This window comes from Hemitrygon akajei, chromosome 1 (assembly GCF_048418815.1).
Source record: "Hemitrygon akajei chromosome 1, sHemAka1.3, whole genome shotgun sequence".
NCBI lineage: Eukaryota > Metazoa > Chordata > Chondrichthyes > Myliobatiformes > Dasyatidae > Hemitrygon > Hemitrygon akajei.
The window spans coordinates 219052269-219067182 of record NC_133124.1 but is presented as its reverse complement, the minus strand read 5'-3'; the positions used below and the strand labels follow the sequence as shown (position 1 = coordinate 219067182).

At 43.1% G+C, this 14914-nt stretch overlaps 2 protein-coding genes across 4 annotated transcripts in view; one reads left to right on the top strand and one right to left on the bottom strand.

Moving 5' to 3' along the window:
- The window catches only part of polb (polymerase (DNA directed), beta), a 113658-nt gene extending 100879 nt beyond the window's left edge, over positions 1 to 12779 (top strand). Inside the window, exons 14-15 of one of the 3 annotated variants that reach the window (XM_073061608.1) lie at positions 9122 to 9261; positions 12626 to 12779. In XM_073061608.1, the coding sequence (XP_072917709.1) occupies positions 9122 to 9216 (95 nt within the window). In that variant the 3' untranslated portion in view covers positions 9217 to 9261; positions 12626 to 12779. Of the gene's footprint in view, positions 1 to 9121 lie in introns of all 3 variants that reach the window. The other 2 variants (XM_073061600.1, XM_073061593.1) reach the window with 2 other exon arrangements.
- The window catches only part of LOC140735987 (dickkopf-related protein 4-like), a 35262-nt gene continuing 32620 nt past the window's right edge, over positions 12273 to 14914 (bottom strand). Inside the window, exon 4 of the mRNA XM_073061639.1 lies at positions 12273 to 14423. Within this exon, the coding sequence (XP_072917740.1) occupies positions 14170 to 14423 (254 nt within the window). The 3' untranslated portion in view covers positions 12273 to 14169. The remainder of the gene's footprint in view (positions 14424 to 14914) is intronic.

Here is a 14914-nt window from a genome sequence, read left to right as displayed (position 1 = left end):
ATCGTTGATCGACTGTAGCCTAACGCTTTTCCAATGACCGATGGTGTTTCACCTCTTTCCAAATGCTTTATTATTTCCACTTTATTTTCAATCGCGATCGTGATTATTTTCGTGAACAGAAACACTGCGGATTCAGATCTCTGTTGCTGGGTCCTAATGTCCATCGCACTGAGACAGGTTGAACAAGGGACTTGAGCATCCGCGAAGTTTGGTATCCGCGAGGCGTCCCGGAACCAATCCCTCGTGGATAAGGAGGGCCGATTGTATACAGTTTTATAGTACTGTAGTGGTATTGATAGTGTTCTAATTTGTTCTGTATTTCATTTAAATATATAATTTGTTACTCAGTTAAATGATAGTTTGTCTTTTTTTATACCTTTTTAACTACTTCCATGAAACTTTGGTTAATTAGGGCAGCTGCTTAATTGGGCCAAGATGTGCTGGTCCTGATTTGTCCAAATAAACTGGAATCCACTGTATTTCAGAAATATTTTGTTAAATGGATGTCAAAGACTACTGTGCTGAATTCAATTATTGGGGATTATTATTCTGAGATGTTTCAGAATCATTAAAGTGTTTTAATAGTTTGAAATATTTAAAATGCAACTGAACTTTAAAATATATATACAGTATTATTAAGCTATTTGAGAGACTTTTTAAAAAGTCTTAATAAAACATTTGCAGAACATTTTATAATAATTTATTTCAATTAATAAACTATTGAAAATCTATTTCCTAGACCCCTTCCAGCTACATTTACTGCTACAGTGAAACTTAGAATCAGAATGAGGTGTTTTACCATTGACATAACCCTGAGTATAAATCTAAACTCTTCTAGTGCCTGCTACAGAATCTTCAAATGGTTATCCCTTATTATTAGGGAATTAGTGCATCGATTCTGTTCCCTATTAATTTCTGTTTAATCAAAGCTCACCTACAGAGTTGTGTTAAATTACTGGCATCTGCCTTGGAATTCCTCCATTTGGGTAAATGTTTATAAGTTACTGATGTTTTTGTAGTGCAAGGATGGCAAACACAACTAGTTTTCCAGCATTGCTAATACAAAGTTTAGACGATGATGTATGTGGAGTACTGTGATTATTCTTTAGGAATGCATGCTTTTTTTGCCAAGGAGTATTTTCAGGATTTCAGTATATAATGAGCAGTATTGAGAGAGCAATGCAAATCCTCTCCTCCCCCTTTAACTCCTTCAGTGTTCCTTTTCTGCCAGCCTCAAAAACCATGTACAATAGTTCATCTTTCTTCAACTAAATCCAGATAAGTTTTTTAACTTTTCTGCAGTTAGATCATGTAAATCACTACTGCCGTGTCATTCTTAATGTAGCAGTTCTTTTTATTGTGACATACTGTTATTTCTTTGAGTACAGGATTCATTGTTTATTAAGTTTTAATTTTCAAAGGAGGCTTGCAATTTCTGCATGATGGTGTTGTGAATACAAAGAATGTGACTAGAATATAAGACATTAATAAATTTACTGAGCGTGCATGAAATTGAATGTTGAGTAAATGTAAGATGGTGTTTAAATAGGGTCGAGGACAAAAAGGACGTGTTCACCAAATAATGGAAAGCTACAGAAGCTTTATTGAAAGGCCTTGATCAATTCACAACCCCATATATTTTTTATTGCTGTAGTTTTTTTTGAAAAGGAAATTAAGTTAGAAGTTAGCATAAAAAGTATATTAAATGCATCAAAGCGCAGTTAGATGCCGTGGTGAGTACTGCACATAGCTTTTGTCTCCCAAATTGTAAGAAAGGAAATGGAGAGAATGCAAAAGTGTTTCATGAGGCTGATACCAGACCTGAGAGGATATTACTTTGCAGGTAAGTATGATTAAAATCAAAATCAGAATCAGGTTTACTATCACTGCCATATGTCGTGAAATTTGTTAACTTTGTGGCAGCAATAAGTGCAATACATGATAAATACAGAAAAGAATGAATTGAAGTAAGTATATTAAGTAGTTTAAAATATGTAGTGCAAAAACTAAAAACAAAATAAAAACTAGTGAGGTAGTGTTCATGGGTTCAATGTCCATTGAGAAATCAGATGGCAGAGGCAAAGAAGCTATTCCTGAATCACTGAGTGTGTGCCTTCAAGTTTCTGTATTACCTTCCTGATGGTAATAGTGAGAAGAGGGCATGTTCTGAGTGGTGGGGGTCCTTTCTGAGTTACCGCACCTTGAAGATGAAGATGTCTTGGATACCACCGAGGCTAATACCCATGATGGAGCTGACTAATTTTACAACTTTCTATAGCTTCTTTCGATCCTGTGCAGTAGCCGCCCCCATACCAGACGGTGATGCAGCCTGTCAGAATGGTCACCCCCCCCATACCAGACAGTGATGCAGCCTGTCAGAATGGTCACACCACCCCATACCAGACAGTGATGCAGCCTGTCAGAATGGTCACCCCCCCCATACCAGACAGTGATGCAGCCTGTCAGAATGGTCACCCACCCCCCCCATACCAGACAGTGATGCAGCCTGTCAGAATGGTCACTCCCCCCCATACCAGACAGTGATGGAGCCTGTCAGAATGGTCACCCACCCCCCTATACCAGACAGTGATGGAGCCTGTCAGAATGGTCACCCTCCCCCATACCAGACAGTGATGGAGCCTGTCAGAATGGTCACCCACCCCCCCATACCAGACAGTGATGCAGCCTGTCAGAATGGTCACCCACCCCCCCCATACCAGACAGTGATGCAGCCTGTCAGAATGGTCACCCCCCCATACCAGACAGTGATGGAGCCTGTCAGAATGGTCACCCCCCCCCATACCAGACAGTGATGCAGCCTGTCAGAATGGTCACCCTCCCCCATACCAGACAGTGATGGAGCCTGTCAGAATGGTCACCCCCCCATACCAGACAGTGATGCAGCCTGTCAGAATGGTCACCCCACCCCCATACCAGACAGTGATGCAGCCTGTCAGAATGGTCACCCCCCCCCATACCAGACAGTGATGGAGCCTGTCAGAATGGTCACCCTCCCCCCCCATACCAGACAGTGATGGAGCCTGTCAGAATGGTCACCCCCCCATACCAGACAGTGATGCAGCCTGTCAGAATGGTCACCCCCCCATACCAGACAGTGATGCAGCCTGTCAGAATGGTCACCCCCCCCCATACCAGACAGTGATGCAGCCTGTCAGAATGGTCACCCCCCCCCATACCAGACAGTGATGCAGCCTGTCAGAATGGTCACCCCACCCCCCCCATACCAGACAGTGATGCAGCCTGTCAGAATGGTCACCCACCCCCCCCATACCAGACAGTGATGCAGCCTGTCAGAATGGTCACCCCACCCCCCCCCATACCAGACAGTGATGGAGCCTGTCAGAATGGTCACCCACCCCCCCATACCAGACAGTGATGGAGCCTGTCAGAATGGTCACCCCCCCCCATACCAGACGGTGATGCAGCCTGTCAGAATGGTCACCCACCCCCCCATACCAGACAGTGATGGAGCCTGTCAGAATGGTCACCCACCCCCATACCAGACAGTGATGCAGCCTGTCAGAATGGTCACCCCCCCCATACCAGACGGTGATGCAGCCTGTCAGAATGGTCACCCCCCCCCCCATACCAGACAGTGATGGAGCCTGTCAGAATGGTCACCACCCCCCCATACCAGACAGTGATGCAGCCTGTCAGAATGGTCACCCCCCCCATACCAGACAGTGATGGAGCCTGTCAGAATGGTCACCCACCCCCCATACCAGACAGTGATGCAGCCTGTCAGAATGGTCACCCCCCCCATACCAGACAGTGATGGAGCCTGTCAGAATGGTCACCCCCCCATACCAGACAGTGATGCAGCCTGTCAGAATGGTCACCCCCCCCCATACCAGACAGTGATGCAGCCTGTCAGAATGGTCACCCCCCCCCATACCAGACAGTGATGCAGCCTGTCAGAATGGTCACCCCCCCCCATACCAGACAGTGATGGAGCCTGTCAGAATGGTCACGCCCCCCCCCCCATACCAGACAGTGATGCAGCCTGTCAGAATGGTCACCCACGCCCCCCATACCAGACAGTGATGGAGCCTGTCAGAATGGTCACGCCCCCCCCCCATACCAGACAGTGATGCAGCCTGTCAGAATGGTCACCCACCCCCCCATACCAGACAGTGATGCAGCCTGTCAGAATGGTCACCCCACCCCCCCCATACCAGACAGTGATGGAGCCTGTCAGAATGGTCACCCACCCCCCCATACCAGACAGTGATGGAGCCTGTCAGAATGGTCACCCCCCCCCATACCAGACGGTGATGCAGCCTGTCAGAATGGTCACCCCACCCCCCCCATACCAGACAGTGATGGAGCCTGTCAGAATGGTCACCCCCCCCCATACCAGACAGTGATGGAGCCTGTCAGAATGGTCACCCACCCCCATACCAGACAGTGATGGAGCCTGTCAGAATGGTCACCCACCCCCATACCAGACAGTGATGGAGCCTGTCAGAATGGTCACCCCCCCCCCCATACCAGACAGTGATGGAGCCTGTCAGAATGGTCACCCACCCCCATACCAGACAGTGATGCAGCCTGTCAGAATGGTCACCCCCCCATACCAGACGGTGATGCAGCCTGTCAGAATGGTCACCCCCCCCCCATACCAGACAGTGATGGAGCCTGTCAGAATGGTCACCCCCCCCATACCAGACGGTGATGCAGCCTGTCAGAATGGTCACCCACCCCCATACCAGACAGTGATGCAGCCTGTCAGAATGGTCACCCCCCCATACCAGACGGTGATGCAGCCTGTCAGAATGGTCACCACCCCCCCATACCAGACAGTGATGCAGCCTGTCAGAATGGTCACCCCACCCCCCCCATACCAGACAGTGATGGAGCCTGTCAGAATGGTCACCCCCCCCCCCATACCAGACAGTGATGGAGCCTGTCAGAATGGTCACCCACCCCCATACCAGACAGTGATGCAGCCTGTCAGAATGGTCACCCCCCCATACCAGACGGTGATGCAGCCTGTCAGAATGGTCACCCCCCCCCCCATACCAGACAGTGATGGAGCCTGTCAGAATGGTCACCACCCCCCCATACCAGACAGTGATGGAGCCTGTCAGAATGGTCACCCCCCCCATACCAGACAGTGATGCAGCCTGTCAGAATGGTCACCCCCCCCATACCAGACAGTGATGCAGCCTGTCAGAATGGTCACCCCCCCCCATACCAGACAGTGATGCAGCCTGTCAGAATGGTCACCCCCCCCCATACCAGACAGTGATGGAGCCTGTCAGAATGGTCACGCCCCCCCCCATACCAGACAGTGATGCAGCCTGTCAGAATGGTCACACACCCCCCCCCATACCAGACAGTGATGCAGCCTGTCAGAATGGTCACCCCCCCCATACCAGACAGTGATGCAGCCTGTCAGAATGGTCACCCCACGCCCCCCATACCAGACAGTGATGGAGCCTGTCAGAATGGTCACGCCCCCCCCCATACCAGACAGTGATGCAGCCTGTCAGAATGGTCACCCCCCCCATACCAGACAGTGATGCAGCCTGTCAGAATGGTCACCCACGCCCCCCATACCAGACGGTGATGCAGCCTGTCAGAATGGTCACCCACCCACCCCATACCAGATGGTGATGCAGCCTGTCAGAATGCTCTCCGCAGTACATCTTTAGAAGACTGTTTTCACTCTTTTCAATCTTTTGGCTTAGAAATACCAAGATACCAATAATTACAGAATGTTTTTGTGTGTTAGAATTGTTCAACTTATTGAAAACCTTCATGTGCCAATCGTTCAGTACCAATTCTATTGTACATGAGGTTCAGGGTAGAATTTAACTGTCAAGGAATTGCGCTCAGAGCTGGGTAGATCCCCTGCAGAGTGACAGTTCAGTGGTGTCTTAAAGTGATGAAAAATTTCTAATCCTGTATTTTCCTGAGCAATTATTGATGACTTTTCAGATAATGAATTAGTTTGATGCTCCTACTACTGTGGGATTTTAAAACTATATATGTTACGTGTAGACAAAAAGAACGCAAACACAGGGAAATCTACAGATGCTGGAAATTCAAGCACACAGCTGGAGAAGGGAGAGGATCATGGGATGGGAGGCCTAGGGAGAAAGAAAGGGGGAGGGGAGCACCAGAGGGAGATGGAGAACAGGCAAGGAGTGATTGTGAGAGGGACAGAGAGAAAAAAAGGGAGAAAATAATAAATAAACAAACAAACAAACAAGGCATTGGGTAAGAAGGGGAGGAGGGGCATTAACGGAAGTTAGAGAAATCAATGTTCATGCCATCCTACCCAAGATCCACAAACCTACCTGTCCAGGTAGACCCATTTCTCAGCTTGGTCCTGCCCCACCGAATTCATTTCTGCATACCTGGACACTATTTTATCCCCCCTTGTTCAATTCCTTCCAACCTATGTTCATGACACTTCTCACGCTCTGAATTTTTCAATGATTTTAAGTTCCCTGGCCCCCACGGCCTTATTTTCACCATGGATGTCCAGTCCCTATATACCTCCATCCCCCACCAGGAAGGTCTCAAAGCTCTCCGCTTCTTTTTGGATTCGAGACCTAACCAGTTCCCTTCTACCACCACTCTTCTCTGTCTAGCGGAATTAGTCCTTACTCTTAATAATTTCTCCTTTGGCTCCTCCCACTTCCTCCAAACTAAAGGTGTAGCCATGGGCACCCGTATGGGTCCCAGCTATGCCTGCCTTTTTGTTGGCTTTGTGTAACAGTCCATGCTCCAAGCCTATACTGACATCCATCCCCCACTTTTCCTTCGCTACATCGATGACTGCATTGATGCTACTTCCTGCATGCTTGCTGAGCTCGTTGACTTCATTAACTTTGCCTCCAACTTTCACCCTGCCCTCAAGTTTACCTGGTCCATTTCCAACACTTCCCTCCCCTTTCCTGATCTTTCTGTCTCTATCTCTGGAGACAGCTTATCTACTGATGTCTACTATAAGCCTACGGACTCTCACAGCTACCTGGACTATTCCTCTTCCCACCCTGTCTCTTGCAAAAATGCCGCCCCCTTCTTGCATTTCCTCTGTCTCAGCTGCATCTGCTCTCAGGATGAGGCTTTTCATTCCAGGACGAAGGAGATGTCTTCCTTTTTTAAAACATTGATTTCTCTAACTTCCATTAATGCCCCTCCTCCTCCTCTTCTTACCCCTCCTCCTCCTCTTCTTACCCCATCCAGCCATTAATTAATTAATTAATTAATTTCCCCTTTTTTTTTCTCTCTCTGTCCTTCTCTCACCTGCTCTCCATCCCTCTCTGGTGCTCCCCTCCCCCTTCCTTTCTCCCTAGGCCTCCTGTCCCATGATCCTCTCCCTTCTCCAGCTCTGCATCCCTTTTGCCAATCAATTTTCCAGCTCTTAGCTTCATCCCACCCCCTCCGGTCTCCTCCTATCATTTCGGATCTCCCCCTCCCCCTCCCACTTTAAAATCTCTTACTATCTCTATCAGTTAGTCCTGACGAAGGGTCTCGGCCCGAAACGTCGACTGTACTTCTTCCTATAGATGCTGCCTGGCCTGCTGCGTTCCACCAGCATTTAGTGTGTGTTGTATGTTAAGTGTAGGATGGTCACTAAAAATTCATTGGGAATACAAGGAAAAGTAATTGTGACATGTTCCTAATGTTATGGCTAGAGGGTGGGGTGCGTGTAGGGCATGAAAACTTAGCTGAACAGTAAGTTTGCTGTAGATTTGATACAATGTTTGATACAATTTGAAAATGTTGTTTTCAACAAAAAATAATTTTTTTTCTTCATTCAAATAAACTTTGTTGGGATCTGCTGCTGTGAATCTAGTGAACTTCACTGTGTTTCCTCTTTGCAAGTATAGTGTAATCTTTTAATTATGTAAGGAGAGCAAAAATAATGCAGTTTGATGCAGTCTCATCTCAACCTATATCACTGCAACAATGTAGTCAGACCCTCTTGTAATAAAGGCCAATGTACCATTTGCCCTCTTGATCACTGGTTGCCTTTCAGTGACTTTGTTCCTTTTCCCTAATTTATAAATAGACTTTACATTTCTGTTTTCTGCATCATAGCGGAAAAAATTGTATTTTTTTCATGCTGCATTACATCTGTCATATTCTTGCCCATATACTCAATTTGTTTGTATTCTATTGAAGCTTTTCTACATCTTTCTCCAAACTCATACATAGAAATGTGAGATTTAGTCTCCTCTGCCAGACCATGGATATCAGAATCAGATTTATTATCACTAAATCATATTGTGAAATTTGTTGTTTTGTGATTGTAGTACCAAGCAAAGCATAATCAATTTCTATGAATTACAACAAGAAATAGATGATCAATAAACCAATTGCTTGTAATCAAATTGACCTTGCCTGGTGTGTCAACACCTACCCCTGGCACTCCTCACCATCTATCCCATACCACTCCAGCGGTGCTCCACCCTTGCCATTCCTAATCTCCTTTGCTCCTACCACATTTACAAGATTCCTGTCCACTCCATGTTGTCAAATACAGTACTGTCCAAAAGTCTTAGGCACATTTAGTTTTCATTCTTATTCCCTAGCTAGCTTTAGTAGGGTAAGTGAATGCTGAGGTCCACCTTCTCCAGGTCAATCATAGTTCATCACCCTTTGTCTCAGCCAGTCACTTTTGGGCCACGCTCTATTCAAGACTTTCCCAAAGCTCTCTCTGCATTTCTCCCTTTTTTGCCACTGAAAGCATAATTTATTTTAAGCTTTCTTGGTTCAGATAGAAACTGTTTGTTCTGAAACACTGAGGATCTCAGTAAGTCAGGCAGCATCTATGGAGAAGAGTATGTAGTCATCATTTCAAGCCAAGAGCCTTCATCAATTCTGGATGATGAGTATTGGCCCAAAACATCAACTCTCTACTCCCCTATATAGATCCTGGCTGCCTGACTTGCTCCAGCATTCTATACATGTTGCTCAGGATTTCCAGCATCTGCAAAATCTCTTGTTCTGAAGCATTGAATCTTTCTCTTTCTCCACAGAATCTGTGTATTTCTGGTGTTTTCTGTTTTTATTCTACTCTGACGTGATGTATATTTAAAAAGTTTCCTGTCTCATTAATGCTGTACTGTTCTGATTGCAGGAGTCCCAGGGGAACCACTGCCTGTGGAAAGTGAAAGAGACATTTTTGAATACATTGAATGGAAATATCGAGAACCGAGAGAGCGAAGTGAGTGAATGTCCATGAGGATGAAGTTGAGAAGCTCCAAACATCCAGTGCATGTGAGAATCTGATGATCCTGATAGTGAAGAACTGAGTGAAGTATTCCAGAAAGAGTTCTCCATTCCCTGTAACGCGTATATGGATAGTATATACTGGATGAGCTTTTACATGCAGTTGTTGAGGTCAGCTTTTGTATAAGGTGCAGGAAAAGCAATAAAGCACATTCAGGACACTTTGGTGCAGTATTTAATAAGGAATGAAAAATAATAAATACAAATATTACACATAATAAATTGATTGTAAAGCAAGCAAGATGGAAGGGATGTACTGGTTGGGTAACCTCAAACTCTGCGAACTACAACGACGTTCACTATTAGAGCTTTTCCAATCTTAATAGCATTGATGATTTCCAAACAATACCCATTAGCTAATTTGAATAATGAGAATAGTATGTAGATTATATATTTAGTTGATTATTGCAAAGCCAATAAATCTTAGTGTCCTATTTGTTACTAGGCCTGTATGCAATGTAATCTAGCAAAAAACATGCATGTGTTACTATGTATGGTAATATACTGTCAGTCGTTCATAACTGGTTAATATGGATGCTCTGTATAGAGAGTAATACTATGCTTCCACCTGTCTGTGTCTCGAGTTCAGAAGCTGTAGGTTACCTGCAGTAGTGCTTGGCACGCAGCTTCTAAACATTTCGCACAAACCCATACAACCTCTACGTAGAGTGCAAACTACTTCTGGGTTATTCAGTTATATTTAAACCATTTCTTGATCAGTTCCAGATGCTATAGGATATTGCATTAAAAATTGGGTGATTTAGAATTAAATTTTTGACATTAGTGCAGAATTGCAGTTTTAATTTTATTGTGTCCTTTAAAATGTGGATATACTGGACCTATTCCACAGGTGAAATATAGATCTGGCTTATTTCAGCTTTCATTACACAATATAACTTTTAAGTTAATAAAGTTTCAGAAGAGCAGTCTAACTTATTTATGTGTGGACGTTGTTACAAGATAAGGAAGTAGTCATTTAAAACTGAGCAGTGTAGGAATTTTTGTGATGAAATCTCTTGAATTCTCTGCCCAAAAGAGTCACTAGAGTTATTTAAAGAGTAGAATTTTTGAAAGACTGGGTAACTGAAACTACGTGGAAGTGGCTGAGAAGAGCAGTAGAGCCCTGGGACAGCCAGCCATGATCATTTTGAATGGCAGGGTAGGCTTGAGGGCCAAATAGCCTACTTTCCTTTGTCCTTATATTCATTTATTCTAATAGAAAATAGTCATAGTCATAGAAAAGTGCAGCACAGAAACAGGCCTTTTGGCCCATCTAGTCCACGCTGAAACCATTTAAACTGCCTACTCCCATCGACCAACTATGTGCCATTCTTTGAGTGGAAAAAAGTCTTCTAAGCCTTCGATCCTTTCACCTAATTTTATGTTCTCTTGTTTTTATACAATTATGTTCTGGACAATGGTGTCCTATGATCTACTCTATCTGTAATCTACCCTACATAATGTTATCTGCTTCAGCCATATCCCGCTTAATCTCCTTTGCACCCTCTCTGGTGTTGTTCTCTTTGAGAGGCCGAGTAATAATTTAAAAAATCAGGAGGTTGCAAAGATAGTGTGATTTTTGATCAGTCTTCAACAATGAAAAAGAATTTCCAATGGAAATCCCAGTGAAGGGTCTCAGCCTGAAATTTCAACAAACCCTTCCATAAATGCTGCCTGACCTGCTGAGTTCCTCCAGCATGTAGTGCATGTTGCTGTAGATTTCCAGCATCTGCAGAATCGCTTGTGTTTGTGAAACACGATGAATGACAGACTGAGTGAACGATAATGACCACGGCAGTTTTTCTGCCAAATTGCTTGCTTGTTCAGTCAGCGTCATTAGCTGTTGGGCCTGCAGATTTGGAAGCCACTTAAACTTTTGTTGTTTTGTCTTTGTGGTTGGAAATAGTAAATTCTGTATTTTAAAAAACTTGTGAGACATAGTTTAAAATTGAGTTAAACTCTGTGAAATATACCCAGAAATCTTGAAATGCTATCTGAGATTTGGCAAACATTTGTGTTATTAACCCAGTACAGGTATCAGAATTTCCAAGTTACATGTAAGTGATGGATGTGTGTTAGTTTTCCAGTTTGATAGATCTTTAAACAATGCACTGTCTGGGGCGGAGGACAAATTCTAACTAAATATTGGATGATTAAATTGAAGATCACAGAGGGGGAGCAGTGAGAGCAAGAGCTCCCGTTGAAGAGATTTAAACTTTGTCAGGGTAGGCAACACCCTGAAAAAGTTTAAATCTTGATGAAGGGTTTTGGCCCAAAATATTAACTATTTATTCCCCTCCATAGATGCTGCCTGACCTGCTGAGTTCCTCCAGCAATTTTGTGTGTGTTGATTTCCAATGTCTGCAGAATCTCTTGTGTTTTAATTTGGAGATGATCTGTTTTATCTGTAGGACTTCTGTTGGATAGTTTGGATATACAAGAGGCTGAAGACCTGGAGCAATTGGTTGGAGGAACTCAGTGGGTCAAGTGTCAGTACAGGTGCAGAGTCTCAGTCTGAAATGTCGACCATCCCTCTGCCTCCACAGATGCCGCCTGACCTGCAGAGTTGCTCCAGCAGTTTGCTTTTCAGAAATAAGATGAAGCCTTGAAACCTCTGTTCTTAAGTTAAGCAATTTATATTTAAGCTGGTTTTCAAGCAATTATGTTAGTAATTTGGTTGCAGTTAATAATTGTTTTGGTCTCAAAGTTTAAATTAAAATATGCTTAATTAGAACTAATAAGAGGCCTTATTTAAAATTAAATTTAAGATGTTCAATTCAGGTACTGTATAATCACAACATGAGTGATTATACATTTTAGATTTGGTTCAGAACTATTTCCTAGTGGAATAAAAAAAATGAGAAGTGAAAAATTCTGCCAATTTCTGAACTTATTATATGAATGATTTCTTTTAAATTTTAGAGACTGTGTTCCTTTAAAAAAATTAAACTCAGCAAATTTATAAATTGTCTGCAGTTCCCCTATCTTTTCTCCTCTGGTATGTATGTCAGTGTACTGTTTCATCATGGAAGTTGTTGTTTTTAATTTTTACAATTATTTGCTATGTTGCTAGAAGAAATAACAACATGATTTAATTGCCTGTTTTGGGTGTATTCATGTGCAATTTACTTCACTATGCTTTAAAAAAAAAAAAATTTGTTTTTGTTATTACTTTTGGGTGAATTTTGAATCTGAGCAGTCTGCAGATAAAGAACACTGACCAGAACTGAACTGAAATATACCTTTTGATTTTGTTTTGTGTTCTGTGTTTTCACCTTTTTTTTTGTTGCTGTTCGCACAATTTTTTTGCTCTGGGGAGGGGGTTTGATGTTTGATATTTTTCTTCGAACAGGTTGGTTCCATGGTTCTTCGTTGTTTCGTGACTGTCTGTGGGGAAGACGAATTTCAGGGTTGTATACTACATACACACTTTGATAATAAATGTACTTTGAATCTTGGAAAATATCTTTTCTCTTCAGTTAATAAAATATTAATTTGAATTAAAATTGAGAGGGGTTGTATGAATAATTTCAAAATTGTCATGTGAAATTCTATTTAGTGTGGAAAATAATTATACAGAAATTTAATTTGCATCTTGGGACATTAGAGATGATTTATTTGATCTTAATTGGTTTGAAGTATCTTTAGTTTATGAAGTTGCTATATAAATGTGAAATAGATGTCAAAGATGGAATGTGCAGCTGTGGAATATTGACAGTTCAAAAAGTCATCTTTTTCAGGAATAGAACCATTTCCAAATTACATCCAAATTAATCTTCAATGTTTATATACTGGTTCTATCTATTTTCTACACAGCTTTATCCCTTTATAAACTGTCCCTCTTGGAACCTTGCTTACAAAGCTATTGACTATCAGATTACAAACAAAAGTAGGTCTTTATACTAAAGTTAAACTTGATCAGCACCTGAGATTTTATGTTGAAGTTGTATAAGACATTGATGAGGCTGAATGGGAGTAATGTGTGCTGTTCTGGTCACCTACCTACAGGAAAGATTCAATAAGATTGCGAGAATGCAGAGAAAATTTATGAGGATGTTGCCAGGGCTTCTGGACCTGAAATACAGGTAAAGGTTGAATAGGTTAGTACTTTATTCCCTAGAGTATAGGAAGATGAGGGGGGATTTGATAGAGATAAACAAAATTATGAGAGGTAATTGCAAACAGGCTTTTTCCACTAAGGTTGAGAGAGACTGGAACAAGTGGTCATGGTTTAAGGGTGAAAAGTGAAATAGTTGAGGGGGTGTGGATTGAGCTGCCAGTGGAAGTGGTGGATGCAAATTCAATTTCAACATTTAAGAGAAATTTGAAAAGCTACATGGATGGAGGGGTATGGAGAGTTATGTGCTGGATGCAAGTCGATGGGACTAGTTAGAGCTTCCCAACCTTGGATCCATGGACTCCTTGCTTAAGGTATTGGTACATGGCATAAAAAGATTGGGAACCCCTGGGCTAGACAGACTAATCATTCAGTACAGACTAAATAGGCTGAAGAGCCTGTTTCTGTGCGCTATGACTTTGTGAACTAACGCAGATCCTGAATGTGAATTAATGCTTTGCCCAAGGGTCCGACACTCTGACAAAAGGTCCCATTGTAAAGCATTAACATTTGCTATTTCTTTTCGGGACTGCTGCCTACAGGGACATTATCCTTAACCCTCAATACTTTATGAATTCATTTGACACAATCACCCAATCAGACACACTAAGTGGCAGTTAAGGATTACCCCTCACAGAGCAAGTTTTATAATTTGTACCATTTGATGAACAATGTTTGGTATTTTTGGCTTTGTATAATGACAATGCTTTATTTGAACTAGTGCAGTACTGATCTTGTTAATTTGTGACATCGTTACAAGTGTTCAAGGTTAGACCTCTCTAGATACGTTGGCAGATCCACAGCCTGGAGGTGCCCTGAGAAGGTTGTTGATTTTGGTTACGGCAGGTTAATCCTGGTCCACAAGCACACCGCTGGAAGATCTCTGGCCCTTGAGGACCCTCTTTCCTCCCCCGTTTTGAGCATACTTGGCCCTCTTTCAGGACAGGCCGGCAGATCTTTGACCAGAAGTGACGGGCACAGCACAGTCCAGTGGAGCAATCTGATGTTCGTAAGCAGGTCTCTCCTTCCAGCCCTGCAAGGTAGAACATTTATGAAAATTTACTCAGTTTCATTTTTAAGATATGCATATACTCAGAGCCTCTTAGAAGTTTGCATAGATTCAGAATGGCACCAAAAACACCTATAGATAGATAGATAGATACTTTATTCATCCCCATGGGGAAATACAACATTTTTTCCAATGTCCCATACACTTATTGTAGCAAAACTAATTACATAGTTCTATAGATACAGGTTGCATCACAGCCTGGCAAGGAAACACCAATGCCCAGGAATGGAGGTCTACAGAAAGTGGTGGATACAGCCCAGTCCATCACAGGCAAGGGCACTGCTAAAGAAAGCAGCATCCATCAAAGACCCCCACCACCTAGGCTATGCTCTCTTCTTACTACTACCATCATGCAGGAGGTATATGAGCCTTAGATCCCATATCTCCAGGGTCAAAACAGTTACCACCTATAACCATTAGGCCCCTGTAATGGCATGGATAACTTCAACTCTTAA